This window comes from Leptopilina heterotoma, unplaced genomic scaffold (genome assembly GCF_015476425.1).
Source record: "Leptopilina heterotoma isolate Lh14 unplaced genomic scaffold, ASM1547642v1 Lhet_13, whole genome shotgun sequence".
Classification (NCBI taxonomy): Eukaryota; Metazoa; Arthropoda; class Insecta; order Hymenoptera; family Figitidae; genus Leptopilina; species Leptopilina heterotoma.
The window spans coordinates 2,398,813-2,416,596 of NW_025110848.1; the positions used below are offsets into that span (position 1 = coordinate 2,398,813).

General features: G+C 24.6%; 2 protein-coding genes across 2 annotated transcripts; both read right to left on the reverse strand.

The window, feature by feature from the left end:
- Positions 1 to 1,839: 1,839 nt before the first annotated feature.
- Positions 1,840 to 8,232, reverse strand: LOC122512908. Its single transcript, XM_043629054.1, has 3 exons — positions 8,217 to 8,232; positions 4,547 to 5,191; positions 1,840 to 2,203 (listed from the first exon to the last, which is right to left on the reverse strand). Exons 1-3 carry the CDS (start codon positions 8,220 to 8,222, stop codon positions 1,952 to 1,954), a joined length of 903 nt encoding a protein of 300 aa, XP_043484989.1. The 5' UTR covers positions 8,223 to 8,232; the 3' UTR covers positions 1,840 to 1,951.
- Positions 8,233 to 13,287: 5,055 nt separating this feature from the next.
- LOC122512900 (DNA-directed RNA polymerase II subunit RPB1-like) lies at positions 13,288 to 17,429 on the reverse strand. Its single transcript, XM_043629035.1, has 3 exons — positions 17,344 to 17,429; positions 16,150 to 17,139; positions 13,288 to 13,626 (listed from the first exon to the last, which is right to left on the reverse strand). The coding sequence occupies exons 1-3, from the start codon at positions 17,347 to 17,349 to the stop codon at positions 13,387 to 13,389; spliced, it is 1,236 nt and encodes a 411-aa protein (XP_043484970.1). The 5' UTR covers positions 17,350 to 17,429; the 3' UTR covers positions 13,288 to 13,386.
- Positions 17,430 to 17,784: the final 355 nt, after the last annotated feature.

A 17,784-nucleotide genomic window follows, 5' to 3' on the forward strand; every position in this document is an offset into this window, starting at 1 on the left:
TATGGTTGATTCAAACTTGAAAGTTGATTATAAATAATTTAAAATAAACAATAACTTATGTTTGAATTAAATATATTATTTCTTTAAATGAACCAAAATGTACTAACATAAAATATTATATAATATAAAAATTATGTATAATTAATTATAATATTCACTAAAAATAAAATATAAATAAAATACAATTCTCAATGAAATTAATACTGGAATAATAGAATAAAATGGTAGTTATAAAAAAAATATGTTATGCAAGTTGTGTATTCAAATAAAATAAAACTTTAAGTGTGATAAATTGTGTTTCTAGTTTAACAGAAGTCTGATTATCTTTTATCTGATCTTTTACAAATTTTCGCTATGCTACAATGAGTTAATTAATTATACTGCTGGCAACTTCGTTCAACGCGTTAGCAACCAAGTTCACAGGAAGCGCCGACACTAATGAAAGTACGGGCAATTCCTTCCTCACTTGCCCTCAAGTCATGGAAAAGTAGAGTAAACGGAAGGAGAAAGGTGCCATGTATTTCTTCTCAAAGAAACAAAAACGAAAAAAAACACACTTGACATTCAACATTTAAAGTTACCGTTTTGCATTGTACTAAACTTATTTTTTCAATTACACAATAAAAAATAAAAACACTACATAATATAAACTTTATTAATTATTACTAATATTACTTTTTCGACTACATTATTAAATTATTATTTTACTCAATATTGATATTAATTAACAAAATCAATAATTAATAATGTTGGAAAATTTTAATAAAAAGAAGTAAATAATAAAAATAAAATTTCTCTTATATTTAATTCTAGTATAAAATATATATGGTGCACATAGAAAATGATATATTCTAGCACATTACATGCTTTACTGGTTTCAATATATATTCCATAGTTAAATTTCAAAGGGTCTCGTGTAAATCAACGTTAATCATCAAAGTTCATCCTTTTATATGAAATTTCCTCTGGTTCCCAATGAAACAAAAAAAAATCCCCCCTTCGATAAATTTTCAACAGAAAAAAAAATTAGTGATTTTAAAAATATTATTTATAAATAAAACAAGATATTTCTAGTCCACATGATTTATTTTTTTTTTTTTATAAAAGTGACAATAAAAAATATCCAGCTGACAATAAAAATCAATACTGACGCATTTTCGAACAATTTTTTTTTCTACAGCGTATAAAGTATAGAAAATATGAATTTTCATTGAATTCAATTTTATTTGAAAATTTATATCAAATTAAAAGAATTCAATTATTTACTTTTAACTTAAAAGTCTCAAATTTCGCGCAATAAATTGATACCGAAAAATGTGAAACAAATTAAAAATTGATCAAATTTTTGGTTTCAATTTTATATCTACTTTTACGAAAATTGTACAAAACTATTCATTTATTCAGTATGATATTCAATTTTTTTTTTGCAACAATTCATCTACGTTGCGATATAATAATTAAACAAAAATGTAAAATTCAAATCTTTATTAAAATTAAAAACTAACGAATTGATAAATTAAATAATTAATTAATTTCTCGTTAGCCGTTTTCAATATTATTTAAAAATTTGAAAAACATCGTATTTAATTTAATTAAAAATACTTTTATATTTCGTATTTTTAATTAAATTAAATTCGAGCAGAAATTGTATTATAAAAATTAATAAATTCTAAAAATATTAAATCATTTCACGTTTAAAATCTTTGAATTTTCATTTTTCACAATTTTCAGTTTCGAAAAATAACTAAATAATTAATAAAATTTAAAAAAAAAATTGAAATTCGTTCTTTTAAATTTCATAAAATGTTGTTTTACCTTTTAAAAGTAAATGACCACTTATAAAATAAAAAAGCAAAAAAAAAAAAAAAAAAACACACACACGGTAAATGGATACTCCTTAAGAACAGTTGACCGTTACTCTCTCGTGATTTTTTTTCTCCTATTTTCACGGTTAGTACGGTCCATCGAGATTGGCATTAGGGTCGTACTCTCCGGATCCTGACCTCGCAAATCCTGTCTCATAAGAGATTCTTGGCCGGAAGCCGTTCGAATCGGCTTCATAGTGGACAATTTGCTTTCGTCCATCTGGTAAAAGAACGGAATAGACACCTTCAGTTGAATCACCACTACGTTTTTCTTTGTGGCCAAAGTCGTTTCCGTATCCATCGTTAACGGAATATTCGAAACCGTATTTTGCCGGCGTCTAAAGAAAGGAAAAATTAGATTTCACCCCAAAATTGTTTCTCTTCCGGAGTATTATACACTTTTAAAAGCATATAGCAAAAAAAAAAGCTCCTACTTTGAAAATAATCGAAAATAAATTAAGTGAAATATACAATTTTTTTGCAGACATATTTTTTTGTAGAGGAAAAAAAAGAGAAAAAAAATATTAAAAAATATGATTAAAAAACGAGTAGTAGAAAAAATAATAGTAAGAGAAATAAAAAGCATAAGAAAAGAAATAAGAAAAAAATATTTTAAAAAATAAGAGTAAAAAACGAGTAGTAGAAAAAATAATAGTAAAAGAAATAAAAAGTATAAGAAAAGAGATAAGGAAAAAAATATTAAAACAAAAATAAGAGTAAAAAACGAGTAGTAGAAAAAATAATAGTAAGAGAAATAAAAAGTATAAGAAAAGAGATAAGAAAACAAATATTAAAAAAAATAAGAGTAGAAAACGAGTAGTAGAAAAAATAATAGTAAGAGAAATAAAAAGTATAAGAAAAGAGATAAGAAAAAAAATATTAGTAAAAACAAGAGTAAATAATGAGAAAAAAGGTAATAATAAAAAATAATAAAAAAAGAGCAATAAGAAGAAAAGAATAGAGAAAAAAATATTATTCAGTGAAAAAAATATAAGAATAATAGGAAAAAAAAGAATAAGAAAAATAGTAATAAGAGAGAGAAAGGAATAATAACGAGGAAATAAAAAATAAAAATGTAAATAAAAAATAGTGTAAAAAATTTAAAAGAGTTTTTGGAAGTTCATTACGTTGTTGACGGTTTCCGGGTTCTTTTCTACATTTATGACACGTTTAATCATAAATAATATGAAAACAGTCACAATATTGTCAACTTGTTTTAAGGAAGAAAAAACAAAAAAAATTATGTATTATACGTGAGATATTGTTGGCTACTGGTCATTAATCACACATCTCGGAGCTTTGTTAGCAAAATCACCGACTTTCTGGCTGACCGTACGTGTTTGTAACTACTGCGATAATATGCACACCGCGCACACTTTTTTTTCTTCTTCACTTATTTATTATATTTAAACTTATCTTTTATTTTCAAATTACACAACCTTTTTAAACATATTTTGTAATTTATTATTAAAATTACCTATTATTATTTTTAAAATAAATTTAAACTCGAAATTTCAATTTATAATGGAATCAATTACATAAATGAATTAACGCACCAAATAATAATAAAAAAAAATTGTATACAAAGCTTTTCTTTTATAATTATTTTCTACTTTTGAAAAATTCACAACATTTATGGTGAACAATTTCGAAAAAAAATATTTTTGTAATTAATTTTTTTTTCAATTTTTTACCGAAAATATTTTGACAAAATCTCTCAACTAACAATATTTTTAAATTAAAAACTTCTAAACAAGAATTTTTATTATTTTTGACATAAAAATTGTATGTTTTTCTCCAATTGTTGATTGTATTTTTCATAAAATTCAATAAACTTTATGAATTTCACTTTAGTTATTATCTACATATATACTAAAAATTAGTTCTTGTCACTAATATTATTTGATTATTACTGTTTTTTACTTTTTTTATTTAAAAATTTTTGTTTCGTATCAATTTGAATAAAAATAAGGTTTACACCAATGTTAATTTTAACACTGTCAACTTAAAAGTATCAAATTGCAACGAATTGATACCAAAAATGTGCATCAAATAAAAAATTGATCTACATTTTTGGCATTAATTTGACCCACTGTGGTATCAATTTGATACTTTTAAAAAAATTGTGACTTTTTTTTTAATAACAATTCACAGTTTTTCTAAGGATATCAAATTGAGACAAAAAACGAATCAAAACGTTGCCTCGCATCAACACTTTGTTAAAAACAATAAAAAACGAATCAAAAGTGTTGCGAAGCAACGTTTTGATTCATTTTTTGTCTCAATTTGATATCCTTAGAAAAACTGTGTTTGGAACAAATTGTTAACAAAAATGTGGATCAAATAAAAAATTGAGTTACATTTTTGGTATCAATTTGAGCTAATTTAGTATCAATTTGATACTTTCAAGAAAATAAATAAATAATAAATAACTGTAACAACAAAATCGAGTAGTTGATTCAAACATAATTTTTTCTAAGTGTATCAATCCAATGCCAGAATAAAAGTTCAAAACCAAAAAACTGTAGTGTCCTCAAAAGGGTTCTCAAACCTTATGCTAATTTTCCAAAAAAACAAAAAAAGACGTTCTATATTTTTCAGAAAGTTAAAAATGAAAAGCAGAAGCGCAAGCGTGAAGAAAAGCAAAGAAAAGCTTCTAAAAAAATAAAATTTCAATTTACCGTCACTTCAATAGCATTATAATCATAACCAAAATTTTGCGAATTTCCAAATTGATTTGACGGAAGATACTGGGCCGATGGAGCCTTTACAATCGTCGTGGTCGTCGTCGCAGTTGGCGGCGTCAAAGAACCAACAGAATCTGCAGCAAAGGATTTTCCAATGATTCTGCTTTGACCTTGGCCAAATCGAGTGATGCGATCACCGGGTAGGTAGACGTTTGAAGGTGCATCAATTCCACTGTGAGTTAAAGTTTGACTACTGCGAATTGATGTGGAAGAAAAGGGAGTCATTGTCACGGGAAATGGTGAGTTTGTTTGTCGATTAGCTGGCAGGTAATTTGCAGATGGAAGAGTTGGAATTACGACGCTTTGACGACTGCTGGGAAGATAAGTGGATGCTGGAAGAGATGGACCAGAACTTTGACGTTCCAACGATGGCAAATACTGACTGCTTGGAATGACATTTTGAGAATTCGTGTACTGATTAGCTGGTAAATATTGGGACGATGGAACAACCGCAATCGGAGGTCGCAATTCATTTGGCGGTAAATAACGTGATGAAAGAGATGAACCTGGTGGTTGATAACCAGAAGGTTCCAAACTTCCCACAGCCGAACTTGCAACTAGCGATAAAATTATCAGGACCTGTAAATTTTAATTAGAATTTTTTGCAACAGAAAACACTTGGATTTGGTTTTTTTAGCATTTTTTCTTTCGAATGATTATTTGAAACACTTTTTTGCACTCTGCAGAAGGACAAAATTAAACATCTACAAGTTTACAAATCAGCAAATTTGCAAATCTATCAAAACTTTAAAAACTGCTAATTTATTAGTCTACTTTGTGTGCAATTTTTCTTAGAAGTTTAAAAGTCTACTTAATTATTCTGATTGCATTCTACAAAACTACCAATTTTCATAACTGCAAATATTCAAAATTTCAAATTGAAAAAATTCTTAGGTTAAAAAATTTACAAATCTACAAATTTACTATTTACAAACCAACAAATATACAAATCTATACTAATTCAAAAATATACAAAAAAATACAATTTTTCAAATCTACCAATTTAAACATATTTTTTCCAAATTACATTTCTACCACTTTATAAATTCATAAATCTACAAATTTTCAAATTTTTAAATTTACAATAATTTACAAAATTAAAAAAAGTAAAATTTGCAAACCAGTAATTTACAAAAAGAAAATAAATCTGAAAATTGACCAATTTAAAAAAAACAGAAAATTACAAAACAACCAATTTTAAAAATTCTCAAATTCACAAATTTGCAAACTGACCAAACTACAAACATAAAAATTTACAAATCTAAAATTCTACCGATTGACAAATTTAAAAATTCAAATTCACTATTTTAAAAAAATCCCAATTTACAAATCTACGAAATTACAAATTAAAAAATATGCCAATATGCCAATATGCCAATATGACAATATGACAATTTATGAATTCATAAATTAATAAATAGAAATTATCAAATTTACCAATTTATAAAAAAAAATGCGAAAGTGCAAATCTTCCAATTTATACAAAAAAACAAATATAAAATCACAAATCGAACATTAAAAAAATTGATAAATATGCTAATTTACAAATTTACAGGTTTAATAATAATAAATAATACAAATTTCCCAATTTACCAATTTAGAAAAAAATTTCAAATCAATCAATTTAAAAATTTACAAATCTACCTTCTTGTAAATTGAAAAAACCACAATCATACAAAGATACAAATTTAAAATTCTTCAAAATTTACAAATTTAAAAAAACACTTTAAAATTCACAAATTTAAAAAAAAATCCATTTTACAAATCCAGAAAGAAATAAAAATTTGCAAATCTACCAATTTGCAAACCTGACAATGAACAAAAAATACAAAATTAGGAATCTACCAAATTAAATGTTCACGAATCTACCAATTAACAAAAAAAATTGTAATTCTGACAATGACAAAAAATGCAAAATTACGAATCTACGAATATAAAAGTTTACAAATCTACCAATTTAATATTTTACAAATTTGCGAATTTTCAAATCTACCAATTTATAAAAAATTGACAATTTTTAAATCTACCAATTTACACAAAAATGTAAAATTTCCAAATCTGACAATTTAAAAAAAATTACAAATCTACCAATTAAAAAGTTTACAAATCTACCAATTTAATATTTTATAAATTTGCGAATTTGCAAATCTACCAATTTACAAAAAAAAACAAATTTGCAATGACAATGAACAAAAAATACAAAATTTCGAGTCTACCAATTCAAAAGTTTACAAATCTACCAATTTTAATTTTTTTTAAATTTGCGAATTAGCAAATCTACCAATTTACAAAAAAATTTGAAATTTACAAATCTACCAATTTACAAAAAAAAAAACAAATTTGCAATGATAATGAACAAAAAAAATACAAAATTACGAATCTATCAATTCAAAACTTTGCAAATCTACCAATTTAATATTTTATAAATTTGCGAATTTGCAAATCTACCAATTTACAAAAAAATTGAAATTTACACAAATTTGCAGTGACAATGAACAAGAAAAATACAAAATTACGAATCTACCAAATCAAAAGTTTACAAATCTACCAATTTCAATTTTTTTTTAAATTTGCGAATTTGCAAGTCTACCAATATACAAAAAATTTGAAATTTACAAATCTACCAATTTACAAAAAAAACAAATTTGCAATGACAATGAAAAAAAAAAAAATTTCGAAACTACCAATTCAAAAGTTTACAAATCTACCAATTTTAATTTTTTTAAATTTGCAAATCTACTAAGATACAAGAAAATTACAAAACTACAAAACATTTTTCTTGAGACTATCAAATTGATATCAAAGTAAATCAAATTGATACCAAAAATTTAGATCAATTTATGATTTAATCCATCTTTTTGGTATTAATTTGTTGCAATTCAATACTTTTAAGTTAACAGTGAAATCTTCTAATTTAAATATTTGCAAATCTATAAATCTACAATTTCACAAATTCAACAAAATAAAAATTTTTGAATCTACTAATTAAGAAAAAAAATAGAAAATTATAAATCTACCAAATATAAAAATTTGCAAATCTATCCATTTATTAAAAAATATAAATTTTCAAAACTACCAATTTACAAAAAATCTAAAATCAAGAAACTACCAATTTAAAATTGACAAATCTACATATTTGTAAATTTACAAACCTACAAATTTGTAAAACTGCAAATTTTCCAATTTACAAAAAAATTCAGAATTAAAAATCTACCAATTTAAAATTTGACAAATATCCATAATATGGAGTTTTGTAAATATTATTTGCAAATTTACAAACCTACAAATTTGTAATACTGACAATTTTTTAATTTACAAATTTACAAATTTACAAAATAACAGATTTACATATCTGCAAATTTAGAAATCTACAAGTTTTCAATTTTCGTGAAACTTTACATTTTGTAATCCCCCTTTTGCAAGAGCCAAACATTAGCAATTCTTTTCTTTTATTCTAACAACAAAATCAAGAATTTTTTGCAAAAAAAGCATTTCTGTGGAACACAAAAAAATCACTAGTAATTCAAAAACAAAAAAAGCACGCGTATCCACAATATTCCGAAAAGAAGGTGTTTCTTCTTTTTTTTTTTGCAAATAATCTCACCTTCATGTTTCTTCCGCGGATAGACAAAAAGATTTGATTGAACGCACGTGGTTCCTTCCTTTTATAGAAGGTAGAAGAAGGTCTCCTGAACGTACGCACGCGGCGAAAAAGAGAATGCTCCCCATCCTCCTAACTAAACGCACTTGAGACATTATTCATCTTCAATGTATACAGATGAGCGATGAACGCATCAGCAAAAAAGGTATAAATTATTTCGCAATACGAACTGTAACATCGAGAGCAAGGACGTGAATGTTAACGCAACCCAAAACATCTAGAGGTCGTCTTGTCTAATCACTTTTGTGAATCCTGACTTGTCCCCTCCCGATAATAATAATAATCATGATCATCATCATCATCATCATCACAATCATAATCATCCTTGATACCATAAAAATTTTTAAACTTCAAGGCCTTTCACTCCCATTGATCGTCAATCGACCAACTTCCTGGCGATCAAATCCTCAAGTGCTTTCCACGCTAATTAGGCACGTTTCTTCTTCATATCGCATTTTTTTCTTAGTCGGCATAACATTATAAGGGGAGCAAGGTTACAAAAAAATAATTAAACTTCTAAACGAAAACTTGGGTCAAAATTGACCTTAAATTGATCTTCGTAATTTTTTTCCTCCATTTCAGCTACTGCGGAACTATTTTTTCTTTCTACCTCCAAATATTGCGCAAGATGATAAAAAAAAAATGGGAGTTCAACCTCGTTCCGGAGATGTACGGATATACCGCTCGTTAGCAGGAATTAAAATGTGTGTCTGAGATGCAAACCTCGATTTGAATGGATTACGAAAAAGAAAGTCAACAAGATAATAAGTGGGAAAAATAAAAATTCATATTTTTTGGTAGCATTGTTTGCGATATTACTGTAATAATTAAATTAAATTTAAGGCGTGTATTGAAAATGAAAAGATATCAGAAATCGCAATGATTTATTCATTTAAACTGAGAGGATTTTGAGTTAAAAAAAAAGGAGGATTATTTAAATTAAGAAAAAAAATTCTGTTTTGTTAATGTAAAAAAAAACTTATCTTTTCGCACATATAATTTATTTTTAAATGTGAATTAATTGAAAATAATTAATTGTTTAAATTAATAAAGAATAATGATAAATAAAATAATGTAAATAAAATAATATAAATAAAATAGATGAAATAAAATGAACAAAAATAAAATAACAATAAATAAAAATGAATAATTTAATAATAAATTTACCCACATCGAAAAATTTCATGGAAGTACCCCCTGGAAATTCCATAGAATTTCCGTGGAGATTCCATAGAAATTTTGCAAGTTTTATATTTTAATATTATTTTAACATTTATATTAATTGAAAGATTAGAGTCTAATAATAAGCTTTGTTGCAATTTATTTGCAAAACTTGAATGAAATATGCAATTTGCAAAAAAATTGCAACAAAGCTTATTTTTCTAATCATAATAGAAATGTTAAAATATTATTAAAATAAGAAACTTATAGAATTTCCCTGATTTTTCCCTGATATTCAGACAACATTTTGAATTTTTCCCTGATAATAAAGAATATTCTGATTCACTCTAAAAAATTAGATACTCAAAAATTTGTTCTATTACATTTAATTACGAACTTTTTTTAATTGTAAAATTATTCCAAAACACAAATAAATTTTTTTTAAATAAATATTTAATTATTATTATTTCAAATTTAAATTTCCATAAAATTTTTCAAAAAAAAAAATAAATAAATTATTTACAAAAATTTTAATAAAATCCTTCCCAAGAATTTAATTATTTTTACAAGTAATAAAATTGTTCACATGCATTCAATTGTTTAAAAAAATGTAAATAAAATTCGTTCTAAACATTCAATTATTTTCATAAATAATAAAATTTTTCAATTAATTGCAATTATTTTTAATACAATTTTAAATAAATTCCTTAAAAAATGTAATTATTTTCGAAAATTTTTTACAAGAATTCAATTACATTTCACAAATAATAAAATTGTTCGCTGAAATTTAAATATTTTCAAAATCTACAATTTTAATAAAATTTCTTAAATGAATTCAATTAAATTTTTTAAAAAATGTAATAAAATGCGTTGCAGGAAGTCAATTATTTTCATAAATAATACAATTATTTACAGGATTTCAATTATATGAAAAAAAAAATTAATAAAAATTCGTTGCAAGAATTCAACTATTTTCATAAATATTAAAATTCTTCACAGGATTTCAATTAGTTCAAAAAAAATTTAATTAACATTTTTTTACAAGAATTCAATTATTCTCCTAAATAATATAATTCTAAACAGAATTTCAATTATTTTTAATACAATTTTAAGTAAATTCTTTGAAAAATGTAATTATTTTCAAACATATTCAAAATTCTATTATTTTTTAAATTCATGCTTTAATGCTTTTAATATTCAATTATTATGTAAAATTTTAACTGAAATTTATTTATAAATCAATTTTTATTGGAAAATTCTACGAGAATTCAATTATTTAAATACAAAAATAAATAATTTATTGAATAAATAAATGATTTTCAAAATTGAATCCTCATAAAGAATCTTATCAACAAATTTTTAAATAATTGAATTTTTTCTTCTTTTAAAAAATTTTATTATAAAATAGTAGATATTGAAAATTACTGAATTGAGAAAAATTTTTGAAAATAATTAAAATTTTGACAAGAATTTTATTAAAATTTTTAAAAATAATTGAATTTTGGAGAAGAATTTTATTATTTTTAAAGATAATTGAAATTTTGACGTGGCATTTTAAAAAATTTTTGAACATAATTGAATTTCTTCAAAGAATTTTATTACTATTTTTTTAGCAGTTAAAATTTTTTTTTACTAAAGTTTTATTAAAAACTGACTAAAAATTAGTAAAATTTCTTACAAAATTTCATTCATTTAGATTTAAAAAAAACGAATTAAAAAAATTCCTAGTTTAAAAACATTTAATTTTCTAAACTTGAATCTTTCTTTTTTGAAAAAAATGAAAGAATTTTTTTTTTCTCCGACATAACGAAACTATTTAATAATTTACTACAAAAGAGAAAATTAAAATATTTTTTTAAAAGAAGAAAAGTTGGGGAAGGGGAAAAATAGAAAATTTAAGTGGTATTTTCAGGAAAAAGAAAAAAATTATTCAAACTCTGATCTCTGTTTTTTTTACCAAAGAATGAATTCTCAGTCAATAAAAAAAAATTACACTTCTGTTATAAGCGATTTTCTCTTAATTTTTTTTTTAAATAGAACTTTTAAATTTGAAATTTAAAAAGAACGTGGAAGGAAACCATTGAAAATTTTTTATTTCTCTTTTTAACCTTCTTTTAATTGCCAAAAGCTAACTCTTTCAATAATAAGTTGCTCTAACTTTAAAACAAAGTTTTAAAACATTTTATGTTTTTGAAGGAGTTACTTTTCAATTTTATTGTAATTAAAAATTCTCTTTTAAAATAAGAGCAAAAGTTTTTTTTCTTTTCTCTTTTTAGGTATAGAAATTGTGCGTCTTACATATTTTAAAACACTTTGCTGAAGAAAATACCTATTCCCGCTCATTTTCCACGTCATGAACAAAGTTCTTATTGTAAAGTTTTCAAACTATATTTTAATAAAGTAGTTGCTGGTCCAATTTACAGAAAATTTCCCTAATTTTTCAATTATTTACAAGGGAAATTTCGCAAATGTAAAATAATATTTTTTAATAAAATTTAAATTTAAATTTAGTAATAAAAATTTTTGTATATTTATTTGAAAGTTCATAACTTTAGGGACATTTTATTCTTTTATATTTTTAAAAAATTTTTATTCAATATTTATTTTAAAGAAATAAATAAATTCTAATATTTTTTACTCCTAGACAGATAAAATCATTTACTTTCTCATTTTAAAAATATACTCTAAGTGTTAAAATATTTTTTTAATAGAAAGTCAGGATATTTTTAAATTTAAGAATATTACTTTTCCTGTGATAAAATCAATTAAACTATTAACAGTTTTTCTTTTTAAAGTTTATTATAATTATGCTCGCTTGTCAGAATAATTGTAAAATATTCTTCATTAAAAGAACCGCGAAGTAATTCATACTGTTATGTATCATATATGGGAGAGCATGAGAATTATTTCACGAAATTACTCAAATTTATGAATTTTATAGCCCAGGAGAATATTTAAGCAATCATTAAAATGCGTAAAACACACAGTTTATTTCGTAAAGAATAGCGAGTATATTAATTACTATGCTATACTTCCGTAATTTCTCCCAGTGCGCAAGAAAAAAAATCTTCACAACAAAAAAAAAAATTAATTCCAAAAATCAATTTATCATCAAATAATTCTTATATTTTTTACATCACAGTGAAATTCACAATGTTCATAATCAACAATTTGGAGGAAGAAAAATTTTTCTATAAATTTTTGTTTAAAAAATGTTTTACATAGTCTTTTGATCAACTAAAAAAATTTTAATTTTACGCTTGAAAAATTTGTTTACAAATATTGTGAACTTCAGTAACGTTATTTTTTATTTTTACTCGTATTCACAATAAATAAACGGTATACAAATGAATAATTTTTACGATATGAAAATAATATATATCTGTACAAATAAAAAATGTCGTTACAGTAAAAAAATATTTATTTTTATATTTATTATTTTATTTAGAATGAATTTATAAATATTTTGTTGACGTTTGATAAACTTTTCGATTATTTGAATGAAATATTTTTTCCAGTGAGATAAAAAAAAAACTTCTCCCTTTATTAAACTGCGCCCTTTTAGACGCATAAAGAAAACAAATTCTTTTTTCTAATAAGAAAAAAAAATGCTCACTGATGATACCATAAACTCTCTTAACTTATGAAAAAATACTTTAGCTTCAAACATAAAAGATTGCAACTTCTCGTAAAACCATTTTCTCATTTTTTTCTCTCTCTCTTTTTCTCCAACCAAGGGATATAGGGAAATATTTTGTTATGCACGTTTGTACATAGATATAAAATACAAAAAAAAAGAACAAGACACTGGGAAATATTATTAGAAAATAAAGAAAAAAAAACACTGCTCTGATAAGATTTTCTATTCTTATTTTATTAAAGAAAAAGATACAAAAGAAAAATAAATTAACGATGTTACATTTCAATAAAAATTTATGATATATTTTTGTATCTAGTAGGGTCCATTTTCATGGTCTCTGGTATTCTTGAATTTATCTCCACTCTTTTCGTAGGAGATTTTCGGTTTGAAACCATCAGCATCGGCTAAATATTCGACGATCTGTTTGCGACCATCAGGCAAGAGGACGCTATAAACTCCATACGACTTTTCATCTTGATGCTCCTCTTTGTGGCCGAACTCGTTTCCATAGTGATCATTTACTTGATACTCAAAGTTGTAATTTATTGGTTCCTAAAATACAAAACAAAAATTTACAATTTTCTCTTCTTCAATTTTTTCTCGATACATTTTTTTTTCTTTATTTGTTTGCCAATTCTCTTTTCTGTACTATAGAAATTTTTTGTTATTTTGAATAAATTCAGGGCTTGAACTAGGTCCGTAAATCCCGTAAAAGTTCGTAACTTTCCATGATGTCCGTAAAAGTCTGTTTTTTTTTTTAAAAAAAAGGTCCATAAAGTCCGCAATTTGATTCAAAAAGAATGAAAAGTTCGTAAATTGTACGATATAATTTGGAAAATTTTAGAGAAATTACAAATGATTGCAGAAATTCAATTATTTTCTAGAGTAATAAAATTCTTCGCAAAAATTCAATTATGTTCAAAAATTTTTAAAAAATTCTAGTCAAAATTTCAATTATCTTTAAAAATAATTAAATTCTTCCCCGAAATTCAAATATTTTTAAAAATTTTCCTCAATTCAATGATTTTCAATATCTACTATTTTCATAAAATTTTCCAAAAGAATTCAAAAATCCAAAAATCAGATTAAAATCAGATCAGATTTCAATTATCTTTAGAAATAATAAAATTCTTCTGTGAAATTCAATTATTTCTAAAAATTTTATTTATTTATTTATTTATTTATTCAAATATATACGGGCTGTGTAATATTCTTGGCAAAATTGCAATTATTTTCAAAAGTTTCCCTCAATTCAATGATTTTTAATACCTACTATTTTAATAAAGTTTTTTCAAAAAAATTCAAAAATCCAAAAATCAGATTAAAATCTTTGAAAATTAGAAATTATTCATATTTTTCACTAACAATTCTATGGAATTAATTTTTTTTGAGAAACTCTAATTGCAAATTTTTTTCGAAATTATTTAAAGTTTCTAATTTCTAATATTTATTTAATTGAAGAATTTACGAATAATTGAAATTTTCTAAAATTGAATTGTAAACAAATAAATTTGAAAATTCTTGAAGAACTTTTTCAAAAATTATTAAAAATAATGGATTTATAGAAGATGTTTAGTAAAAACAAGAAAAAAATTCAATTTTGTAAAAGTTACAAATTATTGCAAAAATTTAATTATTTTCAAAAATAATCAAATTCTAACCAAACCTTTAATTACTTTCATAAAGTAATAAAAATTTCACAGGAATTCAATAATTTACCATTTTTTTATATATTTCTTCGCAACGATTCAATTACTTTCATAAATAATAAAATTATTTACAGGGATTCAATTATTTTCGTTAATAATAAAATTCTTTTTAGTAATTCAATTATTTTTATAAATAATAAAACTCATTGCAGAATTTCAATTATTTTTAATACAATTTTAATAGAATTCCTCGAAAAATGTAATTATTCTTAAAATTTTTTATTAAAATTCGTCAAAAGAATTTAAATATTTAAAAATTTGTTGATGAAATTCTTTATGAGAATTAAATTTTTAGAAACATTCAATTATTTAATAAATTATTTATTTATATTTTATTTGTATTTTAATAATTGAATTCTAGTAGAATTTTCTAATAAAAATTGATTTAAAAATTAATTTCAGTTAAAATTTTAGATAATAATTGAATTTTAAAAGCAATATAGCGTGAATTTTTAAAAATAATTGAATTTTGAAATTAATTTTTTTGAAAAAGTTTAATTGAATTTTTTAAATATTATTTTAAGTTTTTATTTTCTAATATTTTTTTAATTGAAGAATTTACGAATAATTGAAATTTTGTAAAATTAAATATTATGAAAATTTGAAAATTGTCAAAGAACTTTTTCGAAAATAAAAATAATGGATTTAAAAAAGAATTTTAGTTAAAAATTCTTGTAAATAATAATTGAATTATAAATGATTTTATTACTCTGTCATATTTAATTATTATAAAACATGAAGAAACCGATGACTCCGAGTCGAAGACTCGGAGTTATCGATATCTTCATGTTTTACAGTTACGAAAAATTAAATTTCTATTTTTAAGTTAAATGTTCTCTTATTTGACTTGGACTGTTATATTTTTTTCAGTAATTGGTCCGTAATTTTTCATTTTTGTTCCGTAAAGTCCGTATATTTTTAAATACTTTCACTGGTTCGAGTTCTGTAAATTTTTTTTTGTTTTAATTTTTAAAATATAGCGGTATAAGATAGGTAAGATAAGATTTTCAAAAAGCAAAGGTTTAATTAAAATACTAGATCAAAAATAAATTCGCTTTTGTTTTTTTTTCCACTGCAGTTCATTAATGTAAGAAACCGGAGGAGTTGATCTCTTTATTTACCGTTTCAAAGTTAATGGAATGATACGGCAGGGACTCTTATAGAGGCAAGTTAATTAAATTAAGACAAAGGACAGTTGATTCTTAAAGGAGCATCATCATTGTTGATAAATTCAAGTAAAATTTTCAATGAGAAAATATTTGTTTGACAAAAGCGGATATAAATTGCAAGTGAAGAGAAATTTGCAAAAAGCAAAACTAATGGAAAATGATTGTAAAGTTAATGGATACAATAGATGAAAACTCACCGACTCTTCTCGAGTTTGATAACCATCTTCATTCGAATATCCAGAGCTAGGAATTTCCTTGGCCATTTTGCTCAATTCTATTGAGGGAACTCCGTAGGACGAAGATGGAAAGTTTATCGAATTTGGCACAGATGAAAAAGAGGACGAGGTTTTTGTGTTTGAGGATGCTGAAGAGTAGACTGTTGATGGTGTATTGTAGGATTTTGAGGATGGGAACGAAGATGTAGAAGAAGAGAAAGAATTCGGAGAAGAGTATGATGGAGCAGAGTAAGATGCAGCAGGAGAGTAAGATGTTGGAGCGGAATAAGATGCTGTAGGAGTGTAAGATGATGGAGCAGAGTAAGATGCTGCAGGAGTGTATGATGCAGCAGATTGAGATGCTGCAGAAGAATAAGATGATGGAGCAGAATAAGATGCTGCAGGAGTGTAAGATGCTGGAGCAGAATAAGATGTTACAGGAGAATAAGATGATGGAGCAGAGTGAGATGCTGTAGGAGAATAAGATGTTGCAGGAGAAGAGTACGAAGTAGAAGGAGAAGAAGCTAAAGGAAGTGCCTGATATTTTAAGGAATCATCTGAAGGTCCAGAGGAAAATGTGGGTCGAAAACTCGAAACTGAAGACGATGGTTGATAAACAGATGAGGAGGAGGGCAAACTAGATGAAAAAGAATTCTTAGAAGAAACCGAAGTCGTGTAAGTTGAATAGGAAGACGGACGGGGTTTGTAGTGAGCAGAAGTGGTACGATCGTTAACAGGCGCTAAGTATTCTCTGGCAGCTGGTTGAATCAAATTATCCCGCTGGGAATTGAAGGGTGGAAGATAGCGAGTGTCAGGATTTTGCTGAGAAGGCAATGCACGATAATCATTCAAGGAATCAGAACTTCCACTACTTTGCCTGTTAGCAGGAAGGTAACGAGTTGCAGGAGGTTGATAATTTGCTGGCTCCAAACTTGCAAAAGTGCCTGCCACAAGGCAAAGTGCCACGAACACCTAGAAATCAATTTCAAAAATTTAATTAAATCATTATTCCGAAATCCACTACTTTAGTGAAATAACACCAAAATTACAAAATGAAAACAAACTAAATAAAAAAGAAAATCAAAATAAAGAAAACAAAACGAAATAATAAAATAAAGAAAAGAAAAGAAGAAGAATAGAAAGGAAAAGTAATACTGTAAGTAGAAATCCACCTACCTTCATGTTGATCAGAAAAGAGTTGATGAAGATATGATGCTGATGATCGACACACCGATAACTTTTATACCGAAAATATTAACCCCACCAATATTAAAAATTCTCTTTCCGCATTAAAATAGATTTGCGCAATAATGGCAAAATGTAACAATCAGTTCAAGGCTGGGATGACCACAACCGAATCATCACCATCCCCCACCTCTCTTACTTTCGACCAAAAGGATCTTGAAACAGTGCCTAATTTGATCGATGTGGAAATACTTAAAATATTTCAATTTTTTTCTCTCTTTCTATTGTGCACTTTACCAATAATAAAGGTGTCAAATGTATTCACACATTCAACAAAAATGTATTCAAAAACAGTCATTTATATCTCCAACATAATGATTTTTTCATCATCACCATTTATTATATTATAACACCAATTAAATTTATTTTTTA

What these genes read in the sequence shown, in the direction of transcription:
- LOC122512900 (XM_043629035.1), bottom strand. An exon ending in ATCAAACTCGAGAAGAGTCG is followed by an intron (nt 13,627 to 16,149) that starts GTGAGTTTTCAT and finishes TTTGTATTTTAG; the next exon opens with GAACCAATAAATTACAACTT.
- LOC122512908 (XM_043629054.1), bottom strand. An exon ending in ATAATGCTATTGAAGTGACG is followed by an intron (nt 2,204 to 4,546) that starts GTAAATTGAAAT and finishes TCCTTTCTTTAG; the next exon opens with ACGCCGGCAAAATACGGTTT.